A 17,092-nucleotide genomic window follows, 5' to 3' on the forward strand; every position below is an offset into this window, starting at 1 on the left:
CTTCCTTCAAAACAGCTTGTGCTATTGGGTGAGGATGTAGAGGAGCAGCTTCAGTGTCACTGTGATGAGAGGGCTCTGATACATGGTCTTCCTCAGAACCAGAAATGTCAGCATCAGGACTTTCATCCGAGTCGTCTTGATCTTATAAAATCAGTTGGAGTACTTGTGCTGCTCTGTATTAGCCATCATTCATTACAAATAGAGTATTCAAACCTAGTTAGAAACACAAAATCAAGTGTAAAGTGAATATAGATGCATATTCAATGAATCAAAACTTTTGGAGTCCTAAAAGGGCCCAGATTAAATTTCACTTGTAACTCTCAGCATTATGTCGTAAGAAAACAACAAAAACATTTAATACCTGCCAACATAGGGAGACAACCTTATAAAACCCAGGGTGGATTGTGTAACTGATACAGAAAAGGCACATAAAAATTTCTGTCAGGGGTCCTAAAAGACCCCATTTGGTAGGATGAAGGTAAATCTGTCCGAAGAAGTGTGTGTGTGTGTGTGTGTGTGTGTGTGTGTGTGTGTGTGTGTGTGTGTGTGTGTGTGTGTGTGTGTGTGTGTGTGTGTGTGGTGTGTGTTGTTCATGAAGCATAACATATTCTCTCTGCGAACTCCCTTATCTCTGTCTCTCTGTCTCTCTGTCTCTCTCTCTCTCTCTCTGTCTCTGTCTCTGTCTCTGTCTCTGTCTCTGTCTCTGTCTCTTTTTGTCCCATGCTTGCTCTACCCCCTCCCAAAAGAGTGCAGCACACCCTCCTCCGACAACTCTCTCCTCTCCTCTCCTATCCTCTCCTCTCCTCTTCTCTTCTCTTCTCTACTCTTCTCTCTCTTTCTCTCTCTGGACATATTCAGACAGTGGTTATGTCTGGATGTTGTTTGTCTCCGGCTGTGTCCTGATGGGAGATTGTCACCGGACATGTCCGGGCGGTATTTATGTCTGAGCGGCAGTTTGTCTCTGGACGTGTCCGGGCGTGTTTGTCTCTGGATGTGTCTGGGTGGTGTTTGTTTCTGGACGTGCTTGGGTGGTGTTTGTCTCCGGACGTGTCCAGGCAATATTTGTCTCCAGATGTGTCCAGGCGATGTTTGTCTCTGGACATTTCTTGGTGGTGTTTCTCTCTGGACACGTCCAGGCAGTGTTTGTCTCCGGACATGTCTGAGCGTTGTTTGTGTCTTGACGTGTTTGGGCGATGTTTGTCTCAGAATGTATCCAGGCAGTGTTTGTCTCAGGACAGCTTGGCTCCTTATACATCCGGGCGGTATCGATATCCGGATGGGAGTTTGTCTCTGGATGTGCCCGGATGGGAGCTTTGTATCCACATCTGTCCAGACAGCTTGGGTCTGGATGCATCTGGTGGGTTTTGTCTCTGAATGTGTCCAGGCGATGTTTGTCTCCAGGCTGCATTTATAGTATGAGTGGTAGAAAATGGATTTCAGACAATATTTTGTTTCCATCTTCCCTGTTAGTCCATGAAGAATCATTTTGATGAGACAGTATGAATCGTAATTAATGCTCCACTGCATGTCTGCCTTCCCTTCCTCTAACCTTCCACTGTCTTCCCTTCCCCCACACCTCCTCGCTCCCCCTCCCTCCTCTCTATTTTCCTATCCACCTTTTCACTGTCCCTCCTCTCTTTCTCTTTCACCGCTCTCTCTTCCTTCCTCTTTTACTCTCCCCCCACCCCCCTTCCTTTATCAAACCCATTAGCTAAGCGACAGATGGTATTTGCTTGTAAATTATTATTATGACATGCAAAAACATTTGGCTCAAGACTAATTCTTTTGCACTAATTGAAAAGCAGAGCAAGCCTTGTATTCATGGTATACCTTTACCTCAAACACCTGCTTCAATGTGTGCTCAAAAAAAAAAACAATAGCCCCGTGGGGAACTGACGATTTTTTCCCAACAGGCGGGGTGAAAATGAGGGATTATAGGGAAGGGGCCATGACCCCCCCCCCACATTCCTGAAGTGGTACGGTCATAAGGAGCACAACTTAAGTTAACGGTGTGGTCCTTATGTTTCATAAATTTGGTCTGCATCTTGCCGTCGGTTTCCGAGAATATTTTGAAATAAATTATCTTAATTTGAGGCAAAAACACCCTTTTCAGCCTTTTATAGATGGTGTATCTGGATGGGGAGCAAAACCCCTTGAGAACTTGCTGTTTTGATGTATTGTTTGATTTATAGCTTTCTGCAACTCATTGGGACTGACTCAATTGGTTAATTCCCGACCCGGATCTCAACCAATGGTACTCTATCTCCTCTGGATCTGATTTTGACAAATTTCCCTGAAAATATCTGCCGTTCTTCCTCCGCTCCAATCGGTTCTTCTGACCATGTGCTTGTCAAAGTGGACATCTCTCTGGCTGTTATCAGAGAACCACCTCAGTACCGTCGAGTCTCTCATTTCACTCAAGCCGACTGGCAGGGTCTCCAAGCAGCCATTAAACTGCTAGACTGGTCTCCCATCACGACTTTCTCCAACATCAACTCATCCTGGGAATTCTTTCAAAGAAACTTTCTCTCTCTCTCTCTCTCTCTCTCTCTCTCTCTCTCTCTCTCTCTCTCTCTCTCTCTCTCTCTCTCTCTCTCTCTCTGTCTCTGTCTCTGTCTCTGTCTCTGTCTCTGTCTCTGTCTCTGTCTCTGTCTCTGTCTCTGTCTCTGTCTCTGTCTCTCTCTTTTTGTCCCATGCTTGCTCTACCCCCTCCCAAAAGAGTGCAGCACACCCTCCAGTGTGTGTGTGTGTGTGTGTGTGTGTGTGTGTGTGTGTGGTGTGTGTTGTTCATGAAGCATAACATATTCTCTCTGCGAACTCCCTCTATCTCTCTCTCTCTCTCTCTCTCTCTCTCTCTCTCTCTCTCTCTCTCTCTCTCTCTCTCTCTCTCTCTCTCTCTCTCTCTCTCTCTCTCTCTCTCTCTCTCTCTCTCTCTCTCTCTCTCTCTCACAGATTTATCCCCTCTCGTCTTCAGTAATCCTACCCTTCCTCCTGCCCTTGGTTCACTGAAGCTTGTGGCGAGGCAGTTGTCCTGAAAAAAATTGCCTTTTCCTTGTGGATAGCAAACCCAACTGAGGGTAATCTCAGTTCCTTCCATTATGCTCGGAACAAGTGTTTATCTACCCTCAGGAGAGCCAGAAAACAACATGTTTCGAAGCTCAGGTTTGAACTCTCAAACCTCTCTCCCTCCTCCAAATCCTGGTGGCGTTTAATTAAAACTGTTTCTGTGTATGTTCCTCCTCCATCCCCTCCCTTATCTCAAATGGCGCACTGCTGATACCGCATGTGAAAAGGCTGAATGCCTAAACTTTGTGTTTGCATCAAAATCCTGTGTCCGAAACCCATCGCTTTCTGTACCCACCTTATCCAGTCGTACCCAACTGTCCCTGGATTCTGTGTCCTTTTCGTCTGACAAAGTGGAGAGCTTGCTGTCAAACCTCGACTCAGATTCTGCAACCGGTCCAGACGGCATCAGCCCACGTGTCCTAAAAACCTGTTCCTATGCTCTTGCTCACCCTCTGTTATATTTACCCTCATTTGCTCAAGCTCATCTGCCATCTACTTGGAAATCAGGAAAAATTACTGCCCTGCAGAAAAAGGTGCAAAAACAAATCCCTGCAACTACAGACCAATCATCCTTCTCCCAATCATCAGCAAGGATATGGAATCCATCATCGCTTTAGACATCAAATCCTTCCTCTTCTCCAATGGCTTCATTTCCAATCATCAATTTGGTTTCAGACGAGGTCACTCGATACTGTATGTGCTGCTTCTGCTCTCCCAACAATGGATGGAGGTCCCCAATCCCGGACATGAAATCAGAACCATGTCCCTAGACATATCGCGTGCTTTTGCCAGGGTCGAGCACCCTGCCCTGCTCGCCAAACTCTCTTCACATGGTATCCAAGGCCATCTTGACTCATGGCTCACAGACTTCCTCTCCTGTCATGGTCACCGTGTGGCCCTAAATGAAGTTCTTTCATTCCCCCCTTCCTGTCCAGGCTGCAGTTCCTCAAGGCAGCGTTCTGGGCCCTGTTCTTTTTCTGGTTTTCATCAATGATCTCTCCGACTCTGGAAAATCCTCTTTCTCTCTTTGCTGATGACTCCACCCTCTGCCGTACCATCTGTCATCCCTCAGACTGGCAAGCAGCAGCTTCTTCGCTCACTGCAGATCTGGGTAAAATCACAAACTGGTCCAACACGTGGAACATGTTTTTCAATCAAGACAACTCTCACACTCACTCTGTCTTTCCGAAAGGACCGTTTGGACAAACCCCCCATCTACATTCTCAACAATCCTCTGGAAGAAGTTCTTTCTTTAAAGCTTCTAGATCTCACTATCTGCCATGATCTTCCCTGGGAAAGTGACATTTCCAACCTGGCCTCCAAAGCCAGTCACCGTCTGGGAATCCTCCGTCTTGCAAAGTCCTTCCTTGGCCCACCTGAGCTCCTGACCACATACAAAGCTTTTGTCCACAGCCTAATGGAGTACTGCTCTCCCCTCTGGGCTGGTGCTCCTGCTTCTCACTTTTCTCAGCTTCACGCTGTGGAAACCAAGGCATTTTGGATCATTGGCATCTCCTGCGATGAGGCTGAGTCTTTGGGCCGATCACTCTCTCACCGCAGGCAGGTCGGTAGTCTTTCTGTCTTCTACCGTCTCCTCTCCGGTCTCCCCCCCCCCGCTCTGTCTGCTGTTTGTTCCCACCATATTTCCGCAGGGTGCTCAAGGTCCGCCAACAACCCCCTTCTGGTAAAACTACCAAAATCACGAATCACTGCTCACCTTCATTCTTTCATTCCTCTTTTTCCCCACCTTTGGAATATACTCCCTCACTCTGTCCAATCCCATTCTTCCCTCCAGGCCTTCAAAGCAGCTGTTCACCACCACCTCTTATGATCCCCCATTCAAATCCTCGATCTTTTCTACCCCTCGTTAATCCACCCCAAACCCACTTCAAATTCCCTGCTTTTCTTCCTAATAGTCCCTGTAATATCCATCTTGTATACCCCATGTTCCCCACCCCCCACCCCTCTCTCTTCCACAGATCTTCTAATGTCTCTTACCTACTGTTTTGCCCATCCCACTCCCACCCCTCTTGTCTTATTACCCCCCTGCTTTGCGTTGTGTGTTAGCTCTCATACGAACCTCAACAAGGTGTACAAAAAAAAATCTTACCAAATTCCATCCTCATCAGTCATGTAGTTTGTGAGAAAAATGTTTTAATGAATACGACGGATTCGGGGAGGGAGGCCATGGCCTCCTTTCCAGGGGAGATACGGCCATAGGGAGCACACTTCTGGTTAGAGCATGGTCATGATGCTGCATGGCTAGTTTGGTGTGGAACTGGTTGTCCGATTCTGAAGAGAAGATTTTTGAATGAAATACCAATATTTGGAGCAAAACACCCCTTTAATTCTCCCCAAATGGGCAGATTTGGATGAGGATCACAACCCCATGAGATTTTATTAGCTGGATGCATTGTTTCATATTTGGTCCCTATCGTTCAGGAAGTTGCGGAGAAGATGTTTCAGTGAAAATGAGGGATTCGGGGAGGGGGACCTTGGGCACATTTCTGAGAGAGATATGGCCATGAGGAGCACAGCTTAAGGTTAGGGAAAGGTCCCGATGCCTCTTGAGGAGTTTGGTCTGGATCTGTTTGGCGGTTTCTTCGAAGAATATTTTTGAATGAAATACCAATATTTGGGGCAAAACTCCCATTTCAACCACATTATAGGGATGCATCTGGATGGGGTGCACAATCCCATGAGACTTTGCTGTCCTGATGCATAGTACTAAATTTGGTCCATATTGGTTGGGAAGTTTGGGAGAAGATGTTTTCATTAAATGTTAATGAATGGACCTACGAACGGATACCGGGAACCACTCGATGAGCTTATTTCCTGATATTATCAAAACAATCGCTTGCGCATAAAGATGGCAGCCATGAGTGGAACAAGCTCGAATGAGCAAAGATCCTCATCCTCTTAATGATGACGTCATAAAAACGAATATGACGTCATTGTGATGTATCAGGTTTGCGATAAATTATCTCCGCTAATGCTCGGCCTGATTCCCGCAAACAAAATTCAAACAGCTTGCCTAGTTTCGGAGATAATGGTATCGGCGATTTCCATTAGTGGCGATATTATGACGTTAACTTTTTTTCTAGGAAGAATTTCCAATATCAGAGATGGTTACTGCCTGCGCGTGAGCTTTCTGCATATACATGGTAAGTTTCACGAAGATCAGATGAAAACTCTGGGTTGTGAAACAAAAAATGTCAAAAAATAGGAATGACGTCATAAAAATTGATATGACATCATAGTGATGTATAATATGTGCGGTAATACATCTCTGCTAATGCTCTGTTCGATTCCCCAAACAGAATTCAAAAAGCTCACCTCGTTTCGGAGATAATTTTTAAGGCGATTTCCATTAGCGGAGATATTTTGACATCATAACTTTTTTTCTCGGAGGAATTTTCAAAATCAGAGATGGTTACTGTCTGCACAGTTTATTTTTACATATATACGCCAAGTTTCAGGAAGTTTCGATGAAAACTGTAGGCTGTGAAACAAAAAAGTCCACAAGAACAACAACGTGAGTGAGACTTAGAGATCCTCCACGAGGATCTAAAAACCGTGAAGTGGTCAGGTTACTGAAAAGCATTAATCGATGTCCACAGAACGCAGCTTCAATCAACATCATCTTCACCTCGACCTTTTTGCATGCCATGCCCTTTCATGCTATATATCGATATTTAGCATGGTTCTTGGAAGTATTATGATGGCGATTTGTGTTCTTCAGTGTTCAAGTATATCATTCAATTCAGATAAATGTTTAAAGAGGTTTAAGGGCATATAAATATATGAATTCCAGGTTTTACCACAGTTTCACCAAGTGTTTAATACATCACCCTATCTAACACGTTATATTAGTTCTTTGTGCCTGTTGTTTGTGTCCTTTATAACATCCTTGAAACAGTAAGTTTCCTGTTTGGAATTATTTCCAATTATGTTTGACTGCTAGGCGGGCAGACAGAGTGGAAATATTATCTCACTCCTCTCTGCACATGTGTGGGTGGGACAAATTTAGAGCCAAAGTACTGTTCAACGGCAAACTTTTCTTCTGATTAGTGTTCAAAATATAACATTCCATTTAAATAAGTGGTTCCTCGTTCATAAACTGAAAATTATAAACTGATGACAGACAGACAGACAAACGAACAGACATGACCCAATTGCTTCATCCCGCTTTTCACTTAATGTGCCTGGGGTAATAAGCTTTATATATTTTATGATGTGGATTGTGAAACAGCTTCATTTAGTTGACAAAGTGGATTGTGAGAGAGCTTTATATACTGTATTTGATAAAGTGTACTGAGCTTACATTCTGCAAGCCGCAAAAAACTCTAGTAAATCAGGAATTAGTGATTGGAATGTGGTCTTTATTTAAAAGTTTACGGTTGTCGGAATTTTAATGTAAATATGGCAAAAGTTGAAAACTAAGACACAAAAGAGGTGCCTGCTTGTGTTGCCTCGCAACCAGTTCGAGGGAAGCTCCATGTCTTGGATCACGTGACCTGCTATGAGCAAAGCAAAGCTGCACCTGCCAACTTTTATTCACGAATGTTTTCGTTGATGGAAACTTTCTGATGGTTTTGTGATTCTTCCTGGGATATTGGCTTTGAATTGCATCAGCAAGCAAAATTTCAGCTTTCTACCCCACTGAGAAAGTACTAAACATTTATATCAGTGAGTGAGTGAGGCAGTAGTTTGAAATAGTTTTATATATTAGATTAAGTAAATCAATAGATAACGATTAGAATGAGATATTTATTTGAAGGTTTGCAGCAACAGCAATGCTGAAAGTAAATTTGGCAAAAGTTATAAAATAATAGGCAGAAGAGGTGAATGTTTGCGTTGCCTAGTAACCAGTTCAAGTGTAAGCTCCATTTTCTTGGGTCACAGGAACCACAGTGAGCAGACCGAGGCTGCACCAGTTGACTTTTATTTTTGAATAGTTTTATTTCTGGACATTATCTGACAGTGTTTTGATTTTTCCTGCGATATTTGGTCTGATTTGCATCAGTCTGCAAAATTTCAACTTTACTTTCGACCACACCTAGAAAGTACTGAACATTTATATCAGTGATTCAGCAAGTGAATGAGTCCGTGTATATATATATATATATATATATATATATATATATATATATATATATATATATATATATATATATATATATATATATATATATATATATATATATATATATATATATATGGTGTTGGCGCAGTGGTTAGGGCAGCTTGGGATCCAAGAGATCCTGAGTTCAAGCCCCGTTGGGCCACTGAATTAATACACCAAGGGGTTGACTCAGCCTGTCATCCTTCCGAGGTCGGCAAAATGAGTACCAGTATACTGGTCCGGTGTATACCCCGGTTAAAATAGGTGTACCATATCCCTGTGTCGTAAGAGGCGACCAGGGTTGCGTCAGGAAGGGCATCCGGTGTAAAACATGTGCCAAATCACTATGCGGATCATACGGATGATCCGCTGTGGTAACCCCTAACGGGAGCAGCCGAAAGAAGAAGAAGATATATGTATATATATATATATATATATATATATATATATATATATATATATATATATATATATATATATATATGTATATATATATGTATATATATGTATATATATATATATATATATATATATATATATATATATATATATATATATATATGTACACATACATACATTTAATATAACTTATGAGGTGGTTAGGATTATACAATTTGAAAGGAAAAACGAGCATACAACCAAAAAATAACTCGATCTACTCTGCTAAACTGGTGAAAAACAAGAAAGAGCAAATCGGATCTCAGGTGACATTTCACCTGCTTCACAGTGAACTTACTCAGCAAATATACCACAAGCCTCAGCACTTTTATTCCCCAGGCAACAATTTCTTTCTAGTCAGGTGCTGATGCAAGAGGTCAATTGAGGAATGTCTTTATTTTGCTCAACCTTAAAGGTCCCCTGACATGCAAAACTTTATTGTTATTTATATATTAACTTGACCTTCCTAGTGAAGAAATTACCCATGTTTTTTTTTAATCAAAAATGGGATAATTAGAGCAATATTTCGATCATTTCTGGAGCTATTCACAACTTGCTATGCCCCGCCCCTTAAAAATATGGACTTCAGCGAATCGCAGCATGACGTCACATACAGTAACTCCCACAGAGTGGATTGACTCGAGATCGCTGGAGTCTAGACCAGCGTTTCTCAACCTTTTAACCCTTGTGGAACCCTTGAAATAGTATTCATGTCTCAGGGAATCCCTACATAAATAATTATTATATTCCATTATTAATATCTAGCTCTTTTATATTTTTATCGTAGTTCACGTGGTAAATATAATTTTTTTTTTCGGATACCTGGTTTAAGGAAAAAATGACCCCCTATTTGTCAAATTTATTGGCAATGAAAAAAAAACGTACTGCTCGTTTATGAGACCTCACACCGAGATTTTAATTCACGCAAAAAAAACTTTTTAAAATAATAAAAAAAAAAACACCTCATGTAACTTGATAAACAAAACTTAAACAAATAACGCTGAAGCAATAAAGGTAAACAGAAGAACTAACCTTGGGAAAGAGAGAGAGAGACTTCGCGCTAGGAAGCACAGAGAAGATAGATGGACACCGTGCATGCGTCCCGTACTTGAGTCAGTCACTCGATACACGAATCCGCCACGTACAGGACGTCCACTAACCAGTGAGGGCGGTTTCACACTGGCGCCATATAGACATCGTTAAATACATTCCCTATGGTTGTTATAATTGTAAATAATATACGAGGTTGAAGCCTCTATTATAATAACCAAGGAGTTTCCAACAATATGCCGTACGTGTATAGTAAAATTACGAATATTAAATCAAACAAAAACTACTCAAAAATACATTAGCCTATTTATTACTGTTTCTCGCGGAACCCCTAGCGACCCCTTGCGGAACCCTAGAGTTCCGGGGAACCCCGGTTGAGAAACACTGGTCTAGACTAGTCCGATAAATCCGTCGTCTGTCCGACTAGGCCGATAATTCTGACGTGCTGTAGTTTTTATTTATTATTATTTTTTTCATTGTTTTCTACTGGTGCTACATGACGACAGTAGGAATAAAATAAATAAAAATGCAACAGAACGTCAGATTTATCGGACTACTCGAGACAATTGTGTCACAATGTGTGTTCTTCACACAAGTTTTCATCGTATACGGACAGCGACATTGCTTCGTTTTATGCACGGAGAGATACGGCCGATGACATGCGCCGGTCTTGTTTTTGATTAATTCGCCGCGTAGCAACATGTGCGCTGCACTGTTCACATCACCTCACTAAAATATTTCTGATATCGAGCAGTATGCAAGTCGAATTTACATTATTGAATTACAAATAGGATTTAGTCGAACCAGTTGTTATTTCCGAGTCTTCCTTCGATGTCCTCCCGATCATCATGAACTCTGGGAATTTCATCGCCATTTCCCTCTGCTTGTCTTGCTTCGGGCTCGAACTGGTAAGGCCGTATTTCATTTCCAGCTGCCTGAACTTCACCTCCGACTACGTTATCCGACGATTCTCCATGAGATTCAGACCAAAATCCTTCATTTCTCTCACACTCACTGTCATTACCAGACAAATGAAAGTCCATGCCATCCATTATTCAAAATCAAATGTTCGATTTTTTTTAAAGCAGAAATGAACGAAGCGATTGAGTCGACCAATCAAATGTGGAAACACACAGCAAGCCAATAGAATCACGTAGACCACCCACCCGAGTAATTTACGTGCAGCCTTTGTCATCCTGTAGTTGACGTCATGTCGGTAACGCCCCTTTCAGGATAATTTTTAGGGGCGTTCCCAAAGGTTTGTTTTTTTAATTTTACATTTTACAGAATGAGTATTGTGAAAAAAAACATTCTCAGATCTGAAATCACGATGAAAAATTCCTCTAGGACATATATAAATGAAATTTCAGTACTTTTGCATGTCAGGGGACCTTTAAGCAACAAACGTCAATTGCATAATTGATGGTCTGCTCTACTCTATTTATATTTTACTCGTGACCTGGTATTGAACGTATGGTAGAGTAAGCATGTGTGTTCATTCTTGTTTTTGTGTTTCCGGGGCTCGTACTTGGTTTGGTTCGCATCCGGGTTAGACATGGTGACTTATGGGTTGCATAATTGGTGGAGTTTCCATTGGGTGTTGTACATGTGTGGGGGTGGTGTTGGGGATTGAATGCCATTGTTTTTGCTCACCTTGTCCACATGCTTGCAATATACAGTTTTTGCCACTCATATAGCAAAACAAAAGCTTCTGTTTTTTTATAACAATTATAATTGCAAAAGAAACCTTTCAAGCTTATTTTTCTCGATTACACTTTTTTTTTTAATACACCTTTAAATAATTAATTATGAAAGTCAAAAATTTAACTGAAAATAAAGTTGCAAAAATTGAAAAAGACCAAATGTGAGAAAACAAAAGAAATAATATTTCTTAATGCTATCTGCATAACAGCATCCATCAATGTGTTGCTTCATTCACATGCCTCAAACTTTGAGTAATGTCAGCAGGCCCCTGCTTTTGCACATGCTGAGCAATGGTCTGGTGTGTGTGTGTGTGTGTGTGTGTGTGTGTGTGTGTGTGTGTGTGTGTGTGTGTGTGTGTGTGTGTGTGTGTGTGTGTGTGTGTGTGCCATAAGCCATGGACTCTCCTTAACTGTGGACCCCATGCACAAATCTCTCTGTAACTGGTGCACAGATGTCGATGAGTGTGGCATTGTGACCTGCCCCACGGGAGCAACCTGCATTAATCAGCCTGGCGCCTATACTTGCCACTGTCCGTATGGCTTTTCAATTGATGGGCAGCAGTGTCAACCTGCTCCTGAGGGTTAGTCTCATTTTCTTGTACTTTTATGATCTTCATGAACATTTCCTTTGAATGAATAATGTGTTATTAAAAATAAGATGTTAAAACATTCTAATTTCTGTTGCGTCACAGTATTACCTTATTGCCCTGGGTTGGTTTATTGATGTTTTGATTCACCACCTCTCACCTTGAAGGTCACAGAACAGGCTACTTTTGAGTGCTCATTTTTACCACATTGCTAATAGTTATTTTTCCAATGGAATAACGTTGAAAGTGTTGCATCTAAGTTTTATTGATATGGGCTTACATGAAATGCAAACATGGCAATAGCTTTCCCATAGTTTTGTCAATGCTGAGCAAGGCTCCTAGAATGATGTAGCATGAGAAATATAGCTTTAAAATGGAATGATTAAAGGTGAGCTTAAACGAGCAAAAGTCAACATTTTTTTGGGATCGTCTCCTTCTGCAAAGCGCAGTACATTCTTGAACCACTTCACCAGGTAAACCAAACTTTCAGTGGCTACATTGTCCGTTATTATAATGATCTGATGATCCGTAATGGCGAGTTTCGTGCTCAGGTTTTTTTCGTCGCATTTGGTGCACGTCCGCTCAATATATTTGTTGAACTGCATTGGAAACATTTTGTGTATTTATTTCGTTCTTCTGAAGATCCATCCCAAAGATTCTGATATCTTCTGCTTTTCTTTAGAATCAATTAGTGACAGGCGAGGCCTTTTAATCATGTAGCAAGATTTTTCCCGAATTTTCCTGTGGAGAAAATAAGTTTACAGTTGGATGCCACTAGCTCCGGATAAATTAATTAGTTTCTTCTCGACTCATTTTTCAATTCCAATTGTTTCATGCACTTGGATGTGAACCTCTTACAGATGTTTTCTTTGTTAACAAATGTAAATAATCATAACATCTTGGATCTATCATTTGCAAGTCGTCTATCACAAACAAAAACAGAGTTCAAACGGTGTGTTAAATAGTGTAACAACAAACAAAATAGTGAATAGTGCAACAACTTCCTCAAAGTAAGTCATGCATTGATTTCTATATATTGCAGGCCACCTACCGTTTGAACAAAAATGCCAACAAGAAGGCAAACGAACCACATGCTACAATTTAAAGTTGTGTGCAACCTTCAGAGTCCCAGCTGTCTGGCCCTTTAAAATATTTTCTGGCTCTGGAAACTGAGTCACCCCCCAGCACCATTGTGTGACTCCACATCTGGTGCCTCACCTCAAATGATACTTCTGCCACTACTGGCTCCGGCCAATGTCTTTGGGAAGTACTACAAGGACACAGAGCCTCACAGGTGACCTGAAGTACAATTTACTGACACAGCCATCAACCTCCAGTAGCGACTATGACTTCCCAACAATGAAAATGTTCAACAAGAACCATTCTTTTCAAGCAAACTGGTTACAGACATATAACGGCCTTATTTATTCTCCATCATTACAAGCTGACCTGTGCAACTACTATATCTTCTTCACCAAGAATCATGATCAGCTCAGCACATTTGTCAGCAGTCCATTCACATGACTAAACAAATCACTGGAGAAGCTGCGACAGCACTTCGGATCAGTAGGGGGAGACACAAATATGTCACACAATGACTCGATGGTGGATGTACTTCAATTCAAGGCAATGATGGAGAACCAATAACAACCCATCAACAGACTGCTAAACAAGACAGCGACAGTTCGTGTGGTGGAGAACAGAGATCTAGTCGCGATCCACTTCAAGGGGGCATATTCCCTCCCCTCGTTCCTGAAGGAGGCTATCCTGCTACTCGCACCGGGCCACCAAACATTCCCCCAGCTCACCCCCATTGTCCTCCACTATCTCGACCTGTATGTGCTCCCTTGTATCGTGTATTTCCTCCTCTACCTTTTCTATCTCCCGCGTCTCTGGTGTTCTTTCCTTTGTCTCTTCATGTCTCGCCCTACACGTTTCAGACTCCTGGGCTCCCGTTATTATTTCCACAGTCTCCATTTTTATTTCTGTCTCCTTTATCAGGGTTTGCCCTAATTGTTGTTTCATCCAACGAGTGGTGTCTATAAAGCCCCGCACCACTAACATTCCTCCCTGTGGTGACATCACACATCCCACAATATTTTGCTGTTCTACTTCCTGGCTGCATTTTCCTTCCCATTTGAGTCGTTCTTCCTCTCTGAGCCCCCTTAGTTGTTCATTATCTTTCCGGAGCTTTTCCATCTCTGTGGACTCCAACTTTAATCTCTCCATGAGTTGGTTAATTTCAAATTCATATCGTTTTTGTTTTCTATCCCACCTTCTCTCATGTTCTTCATTCTCCAATCTCATCGTTTCTTTCAATTGGCTGATTTCCTTTTCCTGTTTCATTCGTCGTTCTTTCACGATCTCCGCGTCCTTCAACCTTGCTTTCTCCTTTAGTTGTTCTTGTCCTTTTTGTTTCTTATCCCACTGTCTCTTTTGTTTTTCCTTCTCCAATCTCATCGTTTCTTTCAATTGGCTGATCTCCCTTTCCTGCTTCATTCCTAGTTCTTTTTGTTTCTTATCCCACTGTCTCTCTTGTTCTTCCTTCTCCAATCTCATCGTTTCCCTCAATTGGTTGATCTCCCTTTCCTGTTTCATTCATTGTTCTTTCACTACTCTTTCTTGCATCTCATTCTTTAATCTTGCCTTGGCTTCTAACTGTTCGTTCTGCACAGTGTGGTTCCTTAACGTGTCATTCTCAGTTCTCTTTCTTTCCTCTCTCAACATCCTCAGCTTGTTTTGTAATCCCATCTCTTTGTTTTGGTGTTTCTGTAACTCAGAAGCTTTTTTTTCTAATTCCTTTCTCATCTCCACACCTCTTTCACATTCTTCCTTCCTCATTTCATCCATTCTCTTGCTCATCTCCTTGAGTTGGTCAATTTCCAATTCGTGTTCTTTTTGTTTGCTATCCGCTTCTTCCCATAATTCCTCTCTTATCTCCGCACCTCTTTTGCAGTCTTCCTTCCTCATTTCATCCATTGTCTTACCATATTCCTTGCTAATTTCTAGTTCACTTGCCAGTTCATTTCCCTTGGACTTTAATTCCCGAAGCTGTTCGGACTTTTCCAACAATTCTTCCCTCCTTTTCTCCAGATTTTTCTCTCCTCTTTTTATCTCCTGTTCTTGGCTTTCTCTTATCTGATTGCCTGATCTTACCTCTTCCTTCAGTTGTTTCAATTCCAAATCGTGTTTCCGTTTTTCCTCTTCCAGCTTTGTTTCTCATTCTTCCTCCAAGCTTTTCCTATCCCGAGAGTTACTAATTTGCCCCTCCTCTTTTCTTTTGTTCAGTTTGCTCTTCTCTTGTTCCAACTCATGGGTACTCCCCTCTACTTTCCACATTTCTTCCTGTAGCTCCTTGAACTGTCTCGACTTTTCCAACAATTCTTCCTTCCTTTGCTCCCGAATTCGTTCCTGTGCATCGGCCAACCGCCGTGACTCCCCGTGCACACAATCATCCTGAACCTCGTCTGCACGCCGCCCTGCCTTGTCCAATTCACTGGCAAACAAATGCAATTCCTCTATACAGTCATCACCACACCTCCACAAATCCAAGGCATCCGACAATTGTGTCTGAAGCTTGCCAATGTATGCATTGGCGTCCTGACGCGTCTGCCCCGACCACGTGGTTTGAACCGGTGGGCGGGAGCGCTTACCCCGTGCCGCGCGGCTCATTGCGCTATTAATAGCAACCCGCTCATGCCTCGTGCCGTGCTGAGGTGGGGCCGCGCCGCCATTTTGCGACTCCATTTTTGGTTGCCGGTAAAGTTCCTGCACAGGCCGCTCCCACTGACTACAATTAGTGGTGGGGTTGTAATAATAAGAACCGTCCCGGGCCATGGATCCGACATTAAAACATATTCCTCCCTGCTCCTGCTTACCTAGAGCTGCCATTTTGCGTATCGGAAATAAAAAATTTGAAAGCTCGGAATTTAATGGAACCGGAGGGTCGCTTCGCGCACCCTTGATCCGGTTCCGTGAATTTCACTTGGAGGAGGTTGAATTGGAATCCCTCGTCCAGACAACAGTGTTGAAGATTTCAGCCTGTTCAGCATGCGGACGACCGCCTTAGCCCAATTGCGGCTGCCCACACCCACCGAACGAGCAATCTCGTCGCAGCTTCCGGATCAACGCCAAAACCCAGCTACGGGTGTTTTTAACAAACGATAAACCAGCCAACTCTTCTGTCCACACGCTACAGGGTCAATCGCCGGATTGTCAATATACCTAACTATTCGCGCAGACAGAAATGCCGGGAGTTTATACCTCGATGGGGCCTGCACGAAAACGAGTCGCTTTAGCAGCTCGTTCGGTATGCGATTGCCGAGCAGTTTTATATCGCCAAGTCCCGTCAGACTATATGTATGTTTTATCGGCTTATAATCAGCCAGCTAATATTCCAAACACATCATGGCAGTCAATGGCAGAAAGTGACACAACGAGCAGATGAACATTCAAAAATGGGGACATTTATTTTAAACGCACATATGCAATGAATGGGGGAGTGGGACAGGACATGAGCAAAAACCTACAGCTGATGTCTATTGTTATGTACACAATCATGCACTTAATCAGTTCTACTTAGGTAGATAAGGCACCACAGACTTTCATCCAAAACCCCAGAAAGGAAGAACCGGGCTCGTGAGCCTTTATAATTGCTCGGAGCCGGGATGACTGAAGGGGCTTCGAGAGACAGAGCGGGCTACCTGGCCACCCTCGTGGTGACTCGCTGGATTCTCGTTCGGCGACCCTCGTTGTCTGTGCCCAGACCCCTGAGCTCCGACTGGCTCCCTTGGTCGTCCGGCCTCCACTGCGGCCTGGTCGAGCCGACAACGCACTGGAGGAGTGAATGGGTCTTGACTCAGGCCTCCTCGTTGCGCCGGCGAACCCCCAGCGAACCAACTGCCCAAACTCCAAACTCTCCAGCTCCCAACGGGGTGTCTCTCCACTCCCACTGCCGACTGCAAGCCACGAAGTCCAGCCCCCCAACTCAAGCGCTCTCCCCAACTCTCCGGACTTCAACACTCCGAACTCCGAGCTCCCCACACCAACTCAACTGCCTTTTCGGCCAGCGAACGCGGCTTTTTATTGGGTCCGGGGCGTTCGCCCCTCTCTTCCCGGCACGC

The 17,092-nt window shown here is 43.0% G+C and overlaps 1 protein-coding gene and 1 pseudogene across 2 annotated transcripts in view; one reads left to right on the top strand and one right to left on the bottom strand.

Moving 5' to 3' along the window:
• The window catches only part of LOC147032082 (nidogen-2-like), a 269,860-nt gene that overhangs the window by 201,891 nt on the left and 50,877 nt on the right, over positions 1-17,092 (top strand). For both annotated transcript variants that reach the window (XM_085869381.1, XM_085869380.1), the window contains one exon: positions 11,835-11,963. In XM_085869381.1, the coding sequence (XP_085725507.1) occupies positions 11,835-11,963 (129 nt within the window). The remainder of the gene's footprint in view (positions 1-11,834; positions 11,964-17,092) is intronic.
• Positions 12,289-15,806, bottom strand: LOC147032084 (uncharacterized; annotated as a pseudogene).

Source organism: Eptatretus burgeri, chromosome 2 (genome assembly GCF_056783735.1).
Source record: "Eptatretus burgeri isolate ZD-2024b chromosome 2, Ebu_testis_v1, whole genome shotgun sequence".
NCBI lineage: Eukaryota > Metazoa > Chordata > Myxini > Myxiniformes > Myxinidae > Eptatretus > Eptatretus burgeri.